General features: G+C 45.9%; 1 protein-coding gene across 2 annotated transcripts in view; it reads left to right on the top strand.

Moving 5' to 3' along the window:
• Positions 1–18,034, top strand: part of FAM167A (family with sequence similarity 167 member A) — a 237,942-nt gene that overhangs the window by 158,529 nt on the left and 61,379 nt on the right. For both annotated transcript variants that reach the window (XM_086926185.1, XM_086926184.1), the window contains exon 2: positions 6,671–7,187. In XM_086926185.1, coding sequence (XP_086782311.1) covers positions 6,807–7,187 — 381 coding nt within the window. In that variant the 5' untranslated portion in view covers positions 6,671–6,806. The remainder of the gene's footprint in view (positions 1–6,670; positions 7,188–18,034) is intronic.

Below are 18,034 nucleotides of genomic sequence, written 5' to 3'. Positions count from 1 at the left end.
GTGGTGGAGTGAAGGGGGGCAATGACAAGTGTGAAAAGCTGTGCGCTGGTGCTGTACGCAAAATATATGCAATGCTAGGGGCTGATACAACTGTACATTTCCAGCATGACTCCAAATAGGATTACTAATTCATTATAATTGATATCAGTCCACAAATTCAGTAGTCGACATTTTGACCCTAGAGAAATTAATTTATACAGGGCCATCAACAGGACAGACACAAAGTAGCAAGCAGTATTTAACGGTGACTCGTGGTTAAATGTGTTTGTAATGTAGATCCCCCCCTATGCCAGGACGTTATATTGTAGAGTCCACGTGAGAACAGGGCCCGCTTTAGGGTAGTGCGACCCGCTGACCTGGAAGGGGGAGGAGGGGGGCGCTGAGCTCAGGCGGGGAACTGTGAACATAAGAATTAATAGCCCCTGCTGCATAGTTCCTTGTGAGCCCGCTTTCAGGCAGCAATAAAAATGTCACGATAGCTCTTGTGATTAATGTTCCTGCTAGAGAGAGAGCGATCTGAGTTGTGTCTAGTGGCAGTTTTGACTCGCCATAAAGTAGCACAGAGGGTTAATATGCCTGCAGCAAAGAACAGGTCTGTTTTATGTGTGTAGCTGTGTGTATTCTTAAAGTCAGCCTTTACCAGCGCTTTAAAACAAATGAAGTGTATGTGAGAGAGGGGCTATAGGAGATGAAGGGCACTTGGGCCGGTTCGTAGTGAGTGAATCCGAGAAGGAGGTGATGAGAGGAGGGTTCCAAAAAATGATTGGCGCACCAAAGTCACCAGTGCTAAAGCCGGCCCTCCTGGAGAAAATTAGGATGCCACCAGAGGGTGGTGTCGAGCATTGTCGAGAGATCAGTGTGGGACCAACACTCATTTAGGGCCAGGCAGACGCTGACTATGGTGAAAGCTGTCAGATTTTCAGTGTAGGCACCAACTTTGTAAAAATGTATCTGATTGGGTATCCTGAAATGGGTATACATAGGACACCCGACCTATGCCTGCCTCTAGGATTTCTCGCAACCATTGTCATTCACACACTCAAATTGCGAACATGTTTTGCAAAGCAGGACCCCAGGTTTTCCAGCTCTATTGCTAAATACAACACAAATTCCCTCTCGAACATGGGTGTACAGTGTATGTCCAAGAGGGCTGGACCGTACCAGATTATCAGAATAGTCACTGACCAAGTGTATGAATTCATTTAAATTCATTGCATGTAAAATGTAATGTATTTGAATATTCTAAATATGTGGTGAAGAGCTTTATCTGCAGGACCTAGGTGAGCTGTTCAAGAAGCACTGGCTGCAGCATTTAGTCACAATACCGAATTGCCTGTATACAAAATATGAATTGCTTGAATAACTGACACGTATCTAAATTTACAGACCCTTTCCAGTGCCTTAAATTACATGTGTATAAGACTGTTCATCAGTCTTTAGAAGCAACATATATACTCAAATATCATGCATGCAATCGGTTTCAATCTATAGGCGGTGTCCAGAGCTAAGCCACAATGCAGATATTTGTCAGTCAGTGCACTATAAATCGGTAAGCTGTTTGTACTCGGCCTCAGGGACAGTTTTAATCAAATACTATTGGTCTGATTCACAAAGATGTTGCTGTGCCTTACTCTTGTAGTGCTCCAAAGGTACTCCTGGATTCCAGGAGTAAGCCAGGTGTACTTGGAAAGGCTGTGCAAGTGCCTGTAAACGAACAACCGCTATTATCAGAAAGCACATGCTCTGAAGGATGCGTTGGTTTCTGCAGGAGAAACTTAATTAAATAATATGTTTTCATAGCGAACCTTGAGAAAATGGTTCCCTCCCATTCCATCTCCTGTGGTCAATGCACACAGGGAAGCAGGAACCACTCAACAGTGCACAAATGCAAACACATGTTCTGCCAAAGTAACCGAAAACGACAGCGCGGTGGAGGAAATATGAATCAAGAGGATGAAAAGGCGATAAAGTGTAGACCTGGGAGTTGTGAAGCTGGCTCATAAAGATGTCAGAATGCACTGGGATGTGTCTAAACAAAGACCAGGTGTTCACTTCCTCTAGAATTCCCAGAACACAAGTGGCGGCCAGTCATAAAATACAAGGTGCAGCAGGAGAGGCAAACCGCACCAACAGGTTTATGTGCTGCAGTGTGCAGGTGAGGAGGACACAAGACATCACTGCACTCTTCATAAAACATCTCTCCGAAACAAAATAGAACACACTCGTCTGACACCCAACCAATGACCCTCCACCCAGCCACACATAGTGAAAGAGACAATAGACTGGGCCCAGATGTACGAAGCCATTTAGCATTTCTTAACGGGCCGTCTCGCTATTTCGGCCCGTTAAGAAATGCTAAATGGCCTTTTCAGATCTACAGAGGGCCAAAAGCGGTCGCAATTTGATATCTCTATCCTGCAGAAATCTCAAATTGCGACTGCGATTTAGGAATCGTTAATAGGGATCAGTTGTTTGCGTTTCCTAAAGCACACATAGGTAGCATTTCCTAAATGCAAATCGGTCATTTAGTCAATGCTATTACCATCGACTTCAAGTCGATGGTAACCATGTTCAAAATCAAAAATGCATTTCAAAATGCATTTTTTTATTTGACATGAAGCGCACATATGTCCAAAGGGCATATGTGCACTTACATGTGCACTAGGAAATTCAGAGTGCCTCGAGGGGGGACTCCAGAGGCACCCTTGACTTTACATTTCTTTAAATTGTGATTTTGTATTAGGAAATCGTCATTTAGGAAATGCAAAGCATTTCCTATTTTGCCCATAGCCCAGAATGCAATGACATTTCCTATTTGCGATTCCCTATTAGTGATTCCTACTTTATCGGAATCGCTATCAGAAAATTGTAAATTTAGTACATATCCTTTTGCATTTCCTAAATAGCAATTCCTACTGCTATTGAAGAAATGCAAACGGAAGCTTTGTACATCTGGGCCCAAGTTCCCTCATATACAAGATCTCGCCCGACATCACACTTACCAATAGATTGGCTCTCAGGTCCCCAATCTCCACACCCAGTACATGACTAATAATTGCAACACAAATCAAACATATAGACAAAATATTAACCGCGCCCACATTACTCGTGATCTGCATCAAACAGAAACAGCGCCTGGTCTGTGATGTAATCTTCAAAATTCGGCCGTGCTGCGAAGCCATGCTAATGGCAAAACTGCCCTCTACACTTTTCAGTTCCCATAACGTATCACACAAACTTCAGAGCACTGCTGTCCTTATCAGAGCACCGTGATCAGTTCCTGTTACATAGGCAGACTGAAGTTATCGGAGAGCGGCCTTAGTTATACGGAGGCGACAAGCTCGACATGCAGGAACGATATCCCATTGGCCAGGAAGATGGCTTCTCTTAGGAACAAACTTGACCATTCTGCTCTCATCAAGTCCATGCTTACCACGCAGTCCACTGTGAAGAAGACTGAAGATAACACGCCGGTCTTCATTGTTGATGTCAAGGCTAACACGCACCAGATCAAACAGGCTGCAAAGAACCTGCATGATATTGATATTTCAAGGTCAACATGTTAGGCTGAGCCTTAAGAGGGAGGAACATTGGTGGCACAGAGAATTAGAGACCACAGATGGGTCAAGGCCAGGACGCCGGGAATTCGATCTCTCGTCTTGCACCTGCCATACAAGGACAACATAATTTTCCTGCGTGAAGGTGGGTGTGCTAAGGGTTAGAGTTCTCCTCACCAAGATAGTGGTCTTCCCACTTTGCGCGCCCAGCAAGATTCCTGTGGAGTCATGTCCTGTCCTCGTCATATATGAGGAAGCCTCGATCTGACAAGGATGTGTTGCAACACTTTCAATTTCATGGCATTCATCACCCACATTTAGTACTTTTTGTCCCGGATTTTTTTCTGCAATTGTACTTCTCTTCAGCCCACAACATTATGGCAGACTTTTTTCTCTACTTTGTCTGCGGGTAGTTATAGTATATTGCTTCCTAACTCTTAGAAGTTGTTCATCTTACATCACAAATTATCTATATTGCCAGGGAGCTTTTTACAACTCCTTGTGCCTGTCCTCCTAATTGGAGCCCTTCGTTCTAAGCAGACAGGTGCAACCTTTCACAGTATGTTAAGTGTAGGGTAGCACCATGGCTGCTTGGAAGGGTCGCCCTTTCTTCGGGCAACCATGAAGGAAATAAGAGAAAGCCGTATTGCTTCCAGTCCTTCCCCGTCTCCATATGAGACGGTGTGGAAGGAGAATAGCTCAGGTCAGCAGCAAAGGCAAGGCTGGGTCTTCATTAAGGGCACTATAGGCAGCTGCCTTATGCTGCCACCAAAGGAAGCCGCAACAGAATGCCAGATGGCAGCTTATGGCTTCACAAAAGCTTTGATGCTCGCTAGGGTAGGGGAACGCCCAAATGTCAAACTTTTATTTTGCCTAGAGCTCTAAAAATCTATGTACCTGAGCTGAGTCAAGGTGATTTTGCATGTGGGGTCCGCCTCCAAACAATGCAGTCGGATGACATATGTTGCCTTCCTGACTGAGCAGCGTTGTCCCGTGAATCAGGCAATATCACAAAATAGTGCAAAATTGCATTTGCCATCTCTAATCGGTGCATGAATGCAGATTACACCATTGTGCCCAATAAAGCTAAACCATGGCCATCCATCGTTTACCGATAAGCCATTGATAACGACGGGCTGTCTATTGAGATATAGTGGATGTTTTCAGCACATAGTATGTGAATCCGTAATTCAGACATGTGATCTGGACAGTCTAATGGTGAAGAAAATGGACAGTGACAAGATAAAAACTGTGAAAAATAAGTTTAGCAAAAGTGTGATACCGTACACATAAAAACAGAAGTAAATGGCAAAATAGGGCATATGTCCATTTGCGTATCCATCGTTAGCCTTCCTGGACCTGCAAACAAAAATAGACTCTTTCGATATTGATCTGAATAGTCAGCATTTAAGAGGCTTCAGTAATGCCACACACAGAACCACCAGATGACTACAAAGCATAGACTGACACTAATACTCGCCCAAGGTCACAGCCACCCTCAACAGGGGCTGATTTGCATATTACAAAGGAGAGGTCTTGTGCATACTCAAATCACAGCTGCTTGCCTTCATATTACATTTTGCACATGTTGGTACAACAGTGGCGTAGCAAGGGTGGGGGGGGGGGGAGGGAGCGGTCTATTAAAAAATGAAACTTCATTTTTCTTTTTGAAATGCCTCATGTTTTTCTTTAACGAAAACGGGCTGCATCTTTAAAAAAAAAAGATTGTTGTATTTAAAAGCAGTCACAGACATGGTGGTCTGTTGACCCCAGCAGACCACCATCCCTGTGATTTTTGCGATTCCCAATGGGTCGCAAACCGAGACCTACTGCATTAGTGCCCATATGCATCAAACTGAATTGCATTCGCAAACGGTGCGAATCGCAAAATTCGGCTGTTTGCGAATGCAATTCATTGATTTGGGATTCATTAAGCCTTTTTGCTATTTTCACAATTTTAGAAATCGCAATCATGTTGCGATTTCTAAAATTGCGATTGCATTTAATAAATCGCAAATTTGAGATTTCTTAAATGCAATGCATGATCATTTCAGAATTGAGAATTCGCAATTTCGAAGAGGTAAATTAGCATGAAGTTAGACTTCATGCTAATTTACCGAAAACTTACCCACATGCACAAAATTGCTTTTTTGAAAGTTGCATTTTACACACACACATGTCCTTGGGACATGCATGTGTGTAAATTGCACTTAAGTTTAATTTTAGGGGTGCAGGGAGGGGTTCTTTGGACCCCCCTGCACCCTTGAAATTGCATTTTCAATTTGCGATTCGCAAATTGAAAATCGCAAATTGTGAATGCCTTCCCATTGATTCCTATGGGCCGCTTGGCCCATAGGAATCAATGGGAATGGGATTCCTTAATTGCGATTCGCAAATTGAGAATCGCAATTAAGGAAAAATAAGAAATCGCAAAAATATTTGCGAAATTTTGATGCATTGCCGTTTGCGAATTCTTAATTGCGATTCCTTAATTTTCGCAATTAAGGATTCGCAAACTGCAACATTGATGCTTGTGGCCATAAGATTTATGAGTTAGGTCTATTTGCGACCCACTGGGAATCGCAAAATGTGTAAAACACACATTTGTCCACTGGTGTTTGCCATTACCAAATAGCTACTCCCAAAAATACTCTATTTGGTAATTGCAAATAGTTACCTCCGTACAGCTGGCCGTAGGTTCTGTGAAAGGCGTAGGGCCGGGACTTGAAGCAGAGGGGAATGTGGCTCCGTTTGGGAACAGCTGTACTGACAGACATTTGCAGGTGTTATTTGACTTTTGTCTGTGACTGGGGCTCCACATAGTATGCAATGACCAGCTGTTAAATTCCTCAAACGACAAAAGGAACACTTTAGCGTTGGTGTGAAATATTTGACTTTTGCTGATGTTGTCGATGCAAAAGCTGCAGCTCTTTAGTCTGTCCACACCTTTTGTCACTTGTCCCTGCATTTGCCTGCCAGTGTACTACCTGCGATTGTCACTTGCATAGCGCTTTCATGGCACTGCGTAGTCTTGCACGTCTAAACGTCATAGCATTTATATGTTTTATTAGATGCATCATCCAAACTTTAAATTGTTTTTATTCTGTTAATAGACCTTCCGAAGGATGTCAAGAAACTCACCTCTCTGAAAAAAAAAAGAAAAATTGCGTAACCTGGAAAATTAATCCTTTGTCTATGACTCAGGTGGGAGACTACATTGCATTTTACGTTTGAACTCTCTTCATTCGGATGTGCAATAAAATGTCGTTACCAAAAATCCACGTGACCGAGGTACCTGAACTCGAGGGAACCGCCCTAGGTCTTCCACCCGATGACCATTTACGGAGCCTGAAGGCTCTGACCGAGAAACTAAGACTGGAGACCAGAAGGCCCTCATATCTGGAGTGGAAGGCCAGGCTGGAGGACCCAGCATGGAAGAAGCCGGCGCCTTCCGTGGAGCCAGAGCTCAAAGACAAGCGACAAGTTAGCGAGGAGGTGGTCTGCCTAAGGAAAGCGCCGGTGGTTCACCTCAACGGAAGCTCTCACCGGGAAAAGAGGACCATTACTTCAGGAAAAATGAATGGATTTGAAAACATTGATGAGGCCTTGAATTGGCTCAGGAAGGAACTGGTAAGTGTACTGCTTTTAAGTGTACTGTCTCTTTGAATAGCAAATCTCTGAGTGATCACTTCTGCAATATTTATAGAGTTAAAAGGGGCTTTCATAAGGTCAGCAAACATCAAAGTGCCTTGCATGAATCTTTCACTATGGATGTCTAGAAGAAAGAGCGAGCCAGGGTGAGCGCGTGTGTGTGTGTTTGTTTTGATGGATGTGCACAACAAGGTATTGCACTGTTCTCTTGTAGTTTTATCAGTCATCAGAAACAGGAAGCAGCACCAGATGACTGATAAAACTACAACAGGACTTCATTTTGAAAGAGAGAGAGTGAGCGTGTTTATATGTGTGTGTTTCTCTTTGTGGATGATGCCTCCTCCACTACAAAAGCCCTTGATTGACAACATATAACAACACAAGTACCAGAATGTCTGGGAAGGGTAGCAGCTGTGTCAAATAAAGGCAAGTGTCAATGTACCTTGTAGAGTGCTGTCAGATGCTGAAATACAATGCCCTTCAATATAAGATTACGTTTATGACTGCATATGTCACATGTCTCTTTCTGCAAGTGCTGTGGGTGGCATTTCGTGCAGTACCAAAGGTTTATCACACATTTTGGCTCGCAGACCTCCAAAGACCCAGAGACAAGGTTGACGCTAGGTGCGTGGGTCAGATGGTTTCTGCCTCCTGCACCACAGAGCTTCTGGAAACTTTTTACCAACTAAGAGTAGCTCTGAGGACTCTGCCCACCAGGGAACTTAGAAAGCTGTCTCCAGAACATACTACCATTACGAAAGATCTCACAGGGAAGGAAAGACTGAAGGGCCCCTTTGGAATATTCCAAAGCTAAGTTCCTTCTTTGTTTATTCTGAAATGTAAAGGCAGGACAGCTCCCCCCTTCGGTACCCTACTATCTTTTACAATCCACCCTCTATTGAAGGGCTGTCAGGAGCTTCATCAGTTCACAGTGGCTAGGCACATGACGCTCTAAGACATCACAAACACCAGCAAGAAAGAGACTTCCAAGGGCCAGACGAGGGAGAGAGCATGATGTCTTCCTCCAGGGGAAGGGTTTGTAGGCCACCACCATGCTGGAAACGCCTTATGCCCAACGCTATCTTCTCCACAGTGACACCCTCAGAGCCACAGCCTTGGATTACTGCATCTACCCAGGCAAAACAAAAAGAAGCAAAAATGTGTGCATTTCTTCGGGAATGGAGTAAATAAATACCCAATCGTAGTGCATGTTATATCCTATAAACAAGCACTGGATAATCACATCTACTCTCATGACTACCTTGCTCTCACTCTCAATGTCTTGCCTGCAACGCCAATACTCTTCGCTCCCCTCGACCCACACTCATTACTCATGTTTACCTCTGCATTTCGCTTCTTCGGTTCCGGGCGTTAGCACCAACCTGACAGCAGTGTTCAAAGCCCACGTCCTTTCTCCTACATCTCGCCCATACTTCCTTCTATGTCCATCAAGCTCTCGACCTTTTCAACCACATCTTCCACTGAACTTATACTCATATGCAAAGCTGCCAAGTCATCTTTAGCACCATGTGACCCCTTCAGTCTCTAAATACTCAAAGCCTCGACCTTTTCCTCTCATGTCTTATCTTGACTAATATCTCTATTTAAACATTCTAGTAACAGGCACCTGTCTCTCTTGTTTTAAACCCACAATTGTCTTACCACTACTAAGAACACTGCTAACTCTTCTGCCCTCACTGACTGCCGCACCCTCACTCATTAAAAAAAAGTTTTTGAATGACAGTCACATCTCCTCGGTTCTCCAACCTCTTGGTCTTTCTGCTGCTTGTGATACTCTTGACTACCATCGTTCTGTTCACACGATCTAATCTTGGTAGCCTAGGACTGATACTGCATTGGCTTTTGCCCTAGCTCTCTTTTTCTTTGTAGTCCCTTTCATGCCCCTCACGTCTACCCAGAGGGCCTTCAGTCCACGTCCCTTTCTGTTTAGACCTCTACATATCACCTCCGACAAATAATCTCTCCCTTTAGGTTGCCTTATCTACTGTATGCTGATTACACGCAAATGTTTCTCTTTTTCCCACGAGTCCACCCCAACTACAAACCCAGATCTCTAAATGCCTCACATCTATCGTCACTCGATGATAATCAAACCCCTCTGCTAAGCTCATCCAAACTGAAATAATGTATTTTTTCCAGCCACATGGGTGCCAGTCTCTGTCCTGAACCCTCTAGACATATAACCATCTCTCACAGCTCAGTCTGCAGTTTAACAAGTCTATGAGCAGAGAGTCATCCATTGCCAACACTGCTGCACCAGCCAGATTTCAGTTATTGAGCACCGCAAACATCTATATTTATTTATTTATTAATTTATTTATTAATTTATTTATTTATAACACTTGTAGAGCGCACAAATACCAATCGGTGTCCTGGCGCTAAAGTGGTAACTCCCTGAGTATAAGATTCCAGACTAGAGGGTAAAGAGCCATGTTTTGAGGTTTTTTCTAAATGCTAGCAGATTGGTGTTTAGTTTAAGAATCAGAGGGAGTGAGTTCCATGCCTTTGTTGCTCCCCCAACATAGCTCCTACCCCCCCCAGCGTGCTTTCCTGATCCGAGATGTTTTAATCAGTCCCATAGTGGCAGACCTAAGTTGTCTCCCTGGTCTGTACCACTGAAAATGATCCTGAAGAACCACTGGGCCTAAGCCTTGCAATGCCTTAAAGACAATGCAGAGGGCTTTAACCCCTTCCGTGCGGCCGCGATTTTTCCCGTGTGCGGCCGCCAGACGAACACGGGCGGGCCATGACGAACCCCAGCCGTCATCAGCACACGAGCACCGTAGTGCATGACGGCTGGGGTTCGTCACCAGCATGGAAGGGGTTAAACAGAATCCTCTTCCTCATCGGCAGCCAATGTAGCTTTTCTAGTTCCTTAGTAACCGATGAGAACTTGGGCAAGCCCCCGATCAGGCGGGCTGCTGCATTTTGTAAAACCTGAAGTTAGTTAAGCACCCCCTGTTGTGCCTCTAAGAAGAGGCTGTTACAGTAGTCAAGGCGCGAAAGTATGAGTGCCGTCACCATCGTTTTTCTGCTTCCCTCTGGTAAGAAAGGCAGAACCTTCCTAATGGTTTTCAGAGTACAGTGTACGGAGGAAGTCATCGCCTTGACCTGAGGTTTAAAGGAAAGTTGGTGGTCTATGATGACTCCAAGATTCTTCACCTTTTGTACCGGAGATGGCGGGGGTCCCATATCTGGGGGCCACCACTTGGAACTCCAGAGATTTGTATTTGACCCAAAAATAAGCACCTCGGTCTTGGAGGAGTTTAATTTTAAGCAGCTTTTGGCCATCCAAGAACTAACTGCAGACATACAGTCCTGAAACCTTGCTGCCACCCCCAGCTCTTTCCCTGGAAGCACCGAGACCACAATTTGGGTGTCGTCTGCGTAAGATGTTAACTTGAACCCGAAGGATCGAATCACTGGGGCAAGAGAGGATACGTAGATATTAAATAAAGTGGGGCTAAGGGAGGATCCCTGAGGGACCCCCCCGGGGAGTTCGAAGGGTCTTGATTCGAAGTCACCCATAGCCACCACTTGTACCCGATCTGTCAGGAAGGCCTGACATATAGGTATTTCTTTCCACACAACCACCGAAATCCTCCCTTCCCTCTAGGAAACGTGACTTCTAGGGTGTCTCCCCCTGCACGTTTTTACCCCATTTAACAAGGTATACACAACTTTGCCACAAAATACACATTCTTTCCATACACATTACTACTCCTGACTAGTGGGCATCACACTGGCTGGCTGCAGCCAAGATTAGATCCCTACAAGTTACTGGTCCTTGTCTTCAGTGTCATACATTGCCCTCCCCCACTTACCTCTCCTTAATGCTGAGGATGTCCCTTCCAGTTTGTAACATACTTCCAGCTGTCTTTAAACTCCTGCAGCTCAACATGTCAATGCTCCTCACATATTCTCTCCCAGCTCAAATGCATTTTTCCCTCAATTCGCCTCCTTCATGATCATTCTCTATGATCATATTATGTTTGGAGAAATCATATTAACCATACACCATCCTTCCAAACCTGTTGTAAACATAAATATGAGATCATCCATCGACCCCACAACCTTCACAATACATACCCACACCGACTGATAATTGCTTATGTGCCACTTAACATCTTGTTATATTCAAGACTTTTTGTTGGAACACTTTTGCTGAGACATTAAAAATGAATAAATAACGAGTATTGGCGAAGCCAATAGGTCTGGATTGCATTGAAGCGCTGACTAAACAATAACACACCTGCTGCAGAGAAACAAATGTAATTCGTTATGAGTTAGAGTACTTGTGAGAAGTAAAATAGTCCCTCATGCATTTCAGTGCAAGCGCTTCATAGGAGCTGGAATGATACACCAAACTTCCAACAGCATAAGGTGAGGTGGCACTACTTCTCTAGGCGGAATCAACGGACTTAGTATATATTTTAAAGAATTAGGAACAAAAGATTGCCAGAAAACTATGCATCAAGCTAGACTTAAAGGTAATAGACATTTCACCTTCTTGCCCTCCGGTCTCTCTGTTTGCAGGACGTTGCACCTCTCTCTGGCAGCCCAATCAACACGTGCTTCAGGTTCCTCACTCTCTTCATTGGCTGACTCAGCTTCCTCACTCTCCCCAGTTTAGCTGCCGAACAATTGACCTTGGAGCAAGTCTGAGCATCATAAGTTGGAATGAGTATGATATGTTGCAAGGTATAATTAAATGATTAATAAGCCTATCTCCCTCTGGAACCCTGCAGTTGTACAGTACAGTACAGGCTGGTTCCTCCCTTGCCTTCTTTCTGTGTATGCAGTCAACTGCAGTGATAGCAAAGTAATTCAGCAGAAGTACTCAGACTTACTTTTACAGTTAAGCTTTAACAATTTAATTTCCAAGTGTGTTAGGGGCTGCCCGGCCCCATGTCCAGTTTCTTTCTTTACCTTGTTATTTTACTTCTAACTCACCAATTGGAAACACAGTTTTAGTTCTCATTATATTTATGCTTTAAATTATCACCTTCATTTTAATTACGATTATTTTCGTAGTGGGTGTGAGGGAGTGCACAGTCTCTACATCCGGAGTGGCTGGGCAGCAATCTGTTTTTATTTGACCTCAATGCTCTCTCTTCAAGCTTTACACCTGAGGGTAATAGTACCCACCCACTCGCCTTCCTCTCCCCATGTGCAGGGCCTTCTTAAACCGGCCATAGACCCGGGCATGCAGCAGGCACTCACAGCAGGGGCACTGGCGACATGACATTGGCAAGCTTGTCTATGCCTGTCCATGCCCAGCGCCAGCCATGTTTCTCATTCCGCTGGCTCTTCTTTGGCAAGCACCCGTCAGTCCTATTAGACGAACTATTACTAGTTCTCAATCTAGTTTCTTATATTTACTATGCCACAGCTCTTCGTCATACCGGCTCTCAACCCACAGCCTCTATTCCCAATGCTCTTTCAAGGACCATAGCGCAGCCCCCACCCTCCCCCTCATAAATGAACAAGCATTTTGGCCAATGTAAGCTCTCTTCATAAACACTGCCTTCAAATCTGTCTTCTAGTCCAGGTTTTCAATTCCGATATCATTTTGGCAACAGGGTCGTAGACGCGTGAGGCATCCCCACCATATCTTGCACTCGCTACCCCTGGCTATGAATCTCTAGATGTCCGCGCACTGAGAGGAATGGCCGGACTCAGCCATTATTTATAAATAATCCCTTGTGATCTCCAGCTTGGATCCCATCCTTTTTGATTATGCCAAACTTGTTTGCCTCAGAATCACAATGTCCGCCACCTACTCGCTTACCTACATCCTCCAAGACCAATTAAAAATATTAGCAACTCTTTCTCCAAATGTATTTCTCTTTTATTTGTTAATTCCTCTAGGAATATTCTCCTAGGAGATTTCAGTCTCTGGGTGGATGCCCGCAAGCGCTTTGGCTCACCACTGTTTCTGAAATGTATGCATAACTCTTGGACAATTCCAGCTTGTACTAGGTCACACTCACAGGGGAGGCCATACATTGGATCTCCTTCTGGATCATCCAGATCAAGTAAGTTTACCTCCCTCCTGCCCGCTCTCATAGTCTAACCACCACACAGTTTGGTTTGCCTGGTCCCCCTCCATGATCGTGTTTCATCAGCCAATCGCAAATCCCGCCACCTGTTTCTAGACATGCATGGCACAAACCAACCTCCCCATTTTGACTGAGAGTCTGTGCCTCTCAATTACTTGCAGGGTGAAAAGGATTAACTCTTAGATCATCTCTAGCCTTTATGCACTTCCTCCTTTAAATACATCCACAAGCAGGTACATCCTACCTTCTGCCCATGGTTTAATCAAAAGTCAATAGCTGAAAACTTTTGATGTAAATGTGCAGAAATTAGTTGTCGCTCTTCTAACTCCGCTCTAACATGTTCCCCATTAACAACTAGTTTTACGCTCCTACAAAATTCCGTACGAATGGCCCGAGTGTCGTATTAAGCAGAGAAGATTGCTAACTCCTCCAGTTCCTCTAAAGTGGTCCTCAAAATTGTTAATTCCCTTATTCATCCTGTTTCCTGTAACATATTAATTCATCCTGCGATCCTCATTCATATCAAACACTCTGGCCTCATCTTGCAGGCCAACGTTTCCTACATTTCTTCAGTTCTCCACGTTGACTGTCACTAAGACCGCTCAACATATTATGATGTAACCTTGTGGGTATACAAGGAGGGAAGGAGCCACTGTTAAGGTCTTTGTGAACAGGTTTATTTAGGGTTTCTACGCAAAACAGCTCATTAAAGTCAATATACAGTTCCTGGGGTCTTGGGGTAACTTCCTGCTTTATCTTCGGGTGGAGTCTCCACAGCTCGGTCTTTGCGGCTTTCCCGGTGTACACAGGAAAACAAAAGAAAGGTGGCAATTACTTCACTGCCTGGCTTCAAGTACTTAAAGGGGAAGGGAGTGAGGACAACTAACGTGGGAAGAGAAGAGACTGAACCACCGTCATCAACAAAGACCTCACAAGTATAGAACCCGAAGTGCTGTGAAGTGCACTAAGCAACTGGTGTGTCCTGGTCCCTCCCACTCCCTCCGTTACCCAGTTCCCCCTTTCTTAAAAAGTAGAAGGTTGCGGAAACGACCCCGTACCTGACAGAGCCACGCGTCTTCCTGCGCGTGGCTGGGCGGTGCGTGGGACCCGTGGCCTCCTGGCTTCTCCCTCGGCGGGGTCTCTGACTCTCTCTCTTGCTCCGACGTTCCGTTGTCGGCTTGCTTCGTCCAGGGTCCTCGACTTCTCCTGTCCGACTCGGCGTCCTCCGTTACTCGTTCTCCACGTCTGCTTCCTCTCCGGATCTCGATGTCTCCTCGGCACAGCAGCAACTCCGCGTCTTCCGGGTCCTCCTTTTCTTCGACATCTTCTCCTGGTGATAGGCTGATCTCCGCTGACGTCAGAGGGGCGGATTCACGGCCTAGAGAATCCAGGGTTCCCTTAAAGGGCCCGGACCAATCCTGCAGGGAAGACAGAAAGTCAGTCACATTGGAACGATCCTGTTGCTTTCGTGACCCGGTGACATATGAACTTTAAACCTGGCTCCCCTCTTGATCGCTGCCCCACTCAAATCTTCATGAAGCACTTGATGTCTTCGGGACAATTTGAATGATTTACGTAATCCCTCTATATTTCTCAAAGCATCGTCCCCCATCGCTAGAAGGAAGCACTCATAGCTGCTTTATTATTATTTTTAAACCTCAGCTGAGCTCGCTGTACCCAGCCGCTGTCGCCCCAATTCATTACTTCACTTCCAATCAAATTTTTTGAGAAATAAATTAATTTTCATCTCTCTCTTTTCTTGGAAATGTATTGAATCCCCAATCGTTTTCAATCGTACGTTCAGCTGCTACATAGCACTGAATCAGCCCTGGTCCATTTTTACAAAAAAAAGCACACACTGGCCTGGCCGGCGCCTCAGCACTCCTTTAACTAGGTGCAAAAGCCCTATTGTGCGCCCTATTACAGTAAAGACGCTATCTCCAGGGCAGCGACAAACTCGGTCTTGCCTCAGAGGCAGTGCATTAGTGAAAAGCAGACAGTCTGTTTGAAGCTGCCAGTCCACTTTTCTCTGTGCTGGTGTCAACCCGGTCTGCATTTAATAGGGGGGAGAGATCCCCCTGCAGGCCTGTGCAGTGAGTGACTGGACGAGCCTAAGGACGAACCTAGCGGGTGTTTCAAGATGACCCCTTTTCTCCCTTCAAATCGGCGCCTTCTGGGGGTGCACTGACTGTGCACCTCCGTGCGAGAGTCACAGGGGCGGCCTTCGGCATGTGCAGGTTGTGCACCTGCACAGGGCCACCAAACCCCAGGGGCCACCACGCCAATATATATCCTTAATATAATAATCCTCTGAGGATGGATACATATTTGCGTGGCGGCCCCTGGCAGAGATTTGGCGGCCTCCGGCTCTGTTCCACTTCCAAACAGCCTGACCCTCCTCCCTCTTCAATAGCCTCCGCGCTCCGCCCTGCCCGGACCTACGCTCCCTGGCCAGGGCCACCATGAGCCTAGAGTCGCCCTCGCGAGAGAGTCCGCCTTCTTGCCTCTGTGTTTGTGTCTGTAATATGGAGTGGGTTCAGAGGCAGTGTTTCCTCCTTTTCATGGGACCATGTCCCCATACAAATACCGTAATGCCTCCCTGAGATCGCACCAGCGCTACATGTGCGCTGGTGAGATCTGCAGTATGGGAGGCCCCCATAAGCGTCTGCAGCCCCTTCGGAAATACCAAAGTTCCCCAGGGGCCAAGAAGCAGGAGCATAAGTCAGTCGCACCCTCGGGCACTTTTGATAGTATGGTCCTTGGTGTTCATTCTAGATGATTTTCGCTTTCTGATTGTTGTGGCTCAGCTGCCCTCGGTGCCTCTTCACACTTTACTCAAACGTTTTCATCAAATGAGAAATCAAATGCCACTCTTGCCTGGATCAGAGATTACACTGAGCAGTGGCGGTGCGTCCATTAAGGGCGCCTGCACACCCAGCTCCCTCGGCGTCTTTGAACTTAAGTAACTCTCAGGTTACTCAAGTTCAAAGACGCCGAGGTTGAACTGACAATCATGTCAGTCAACATGACGTCGGACTGCCCACCCCTTCAGAGTCTGAAGGGGTGGGCGGTCGGACGTCATGTTGAATGACATGATTGTCACCAGGGGCAGCAGGAAGGAGCACAACGTCACTGAGCACAAGTGCGCATGAGTGGGGACGGAGGTCGAATTTTCCTCCGTGCCCACGCATGAGCACTAGTGTCTGTTCTGCTGGCTGCATGCCCATTAGGAGAGCGAGGGTTGAGCACCTCGGTCTCCTAATGGGCAGAGCGTAACACTGCCCTAAATCAATCGGATTGGTCTGAGGTGTTGCCAGTAGTAGTGACGGAGACACGGCTGACGCAGTTCCTGTAGGCGCCAACGGGAGTCCGGACCCCGGAGCAGTCAGAGGCAGCGCGGAACCGGTAAGTTTTTTATTTATTTTTAAACTCCTGTCGGCCCCCACCCGACTCCCCCCAGCCTCAGCGCAACCCTACCCTACTCACCCCGTACCCCCTTAGGTAGCCAGAGTCACCGACGGTAGTCTGCATCTAATGTGAGCACAGGAGCACAGTCTCTCCGGAGGGAACTGTCTGCCTGCAGCCTGCCATTTCTCACGGTAACAACAGTCTGTCAGCACATTTGAGTCACTTACTACAAGCACTGCTCTCAGGTACTACCTCCAAATCTTTCCCTCCTAACTTTGTGCCTTCTCCTCACGAGATGCACGTCTCACTGACAACACCATGCTGTCACTGTCTGCATACATCACTTCTCTCACGACATGCCTACTTACTTTCACTTTGTGCCTTCCGCCCATTTCTTCACTTTTAGTTATAAATGTCAGATGTCTCTTTAGTAGAGAAATTGGTGATTTTCCCCTAAACAGCTGATATTCCTCAACTTTTTTCTATTTTCTCTACTAAAATGCAGGTCGGGGGGTCCTCCTTGCAAAACCAGGTTAGCTGTTAGTTTAAGACTAACCAGGGGTTTGACATTATTGTGTCTGTATGAGGAAAGCTTGTAGTGCAGTTGCCTATACTATACATATTCTAGTTTGTGCATTGCTGCTGCCTGTGCTGTGTGTTATGTGTGTACTGTGTGCACATGTATGACTATGTGTGTCTGTTTTGTGTAGCAACTCTTGTGCTTTATCTGTGTTTAAGGGAAACCTGCCAGAGACCATAATATACCAGCTGAGTGTGAATGAACTTTGGATGGGTGGGTGGATGGGTGCATGGATGGATGCATGAATGATGTATGGATCGATGCATGGATGCATGCATGATGGGTGTATGCATGTTGGATGGATGGGTGGATGCATGAATGAATGATGTATGGATGCAGGATGGATGCATGAATGATGTATCAATCAATCAATCAATCAATCAATCAAGACACTTGTATAGCGTGCTACTCACCCGGAAGGGTCTCAAGGCGCTTGGGGGAAGGGGGCCGCTACTGCTCGAACAGCCAGGTCATGAATGATGTATGGATGGATGCAAGGTGGTTCGGGCTCGCTCGCTGCGGTCCAATCTGCAAATTAGTTTACGCCTCACCACTTTCAAATGTCACCAGCCGCCCCTGACACTGAGCATCGTTCACAAGTCATTCATCTCCCCCTCTGCAGGTCTGCTTTCTCCAGTGTCACTTTTGGGCTTCAGAAGGGTCCCTCAATCAGTCCCTCCTTTGCAGTCTTTATATCTCCCGTCTTGCACTCCATACCCACTCGTTTGGGCTTTCCTTTATGTAATATGCAGATC

Source organism: Lissotriton vulgaris, chromosome 6 (assembly GCF_964263255.1).
Source record: "Lissotriton vulgaris chromosome 6, aLisVul1.2, whole genome shotgun sequence".
Taxonomy (NCBI): Eukaryota; Metazoa; Chordata; class Amphibia; order Caudata; family Salamandridae; genus Lissotriton; species Lissotriton vulgaris.
The sequence above is the reverse complement of the archived record's forward strand: the minus strand, read 5'-3'. Positions and strand labels throughout refer to the sequence as shown.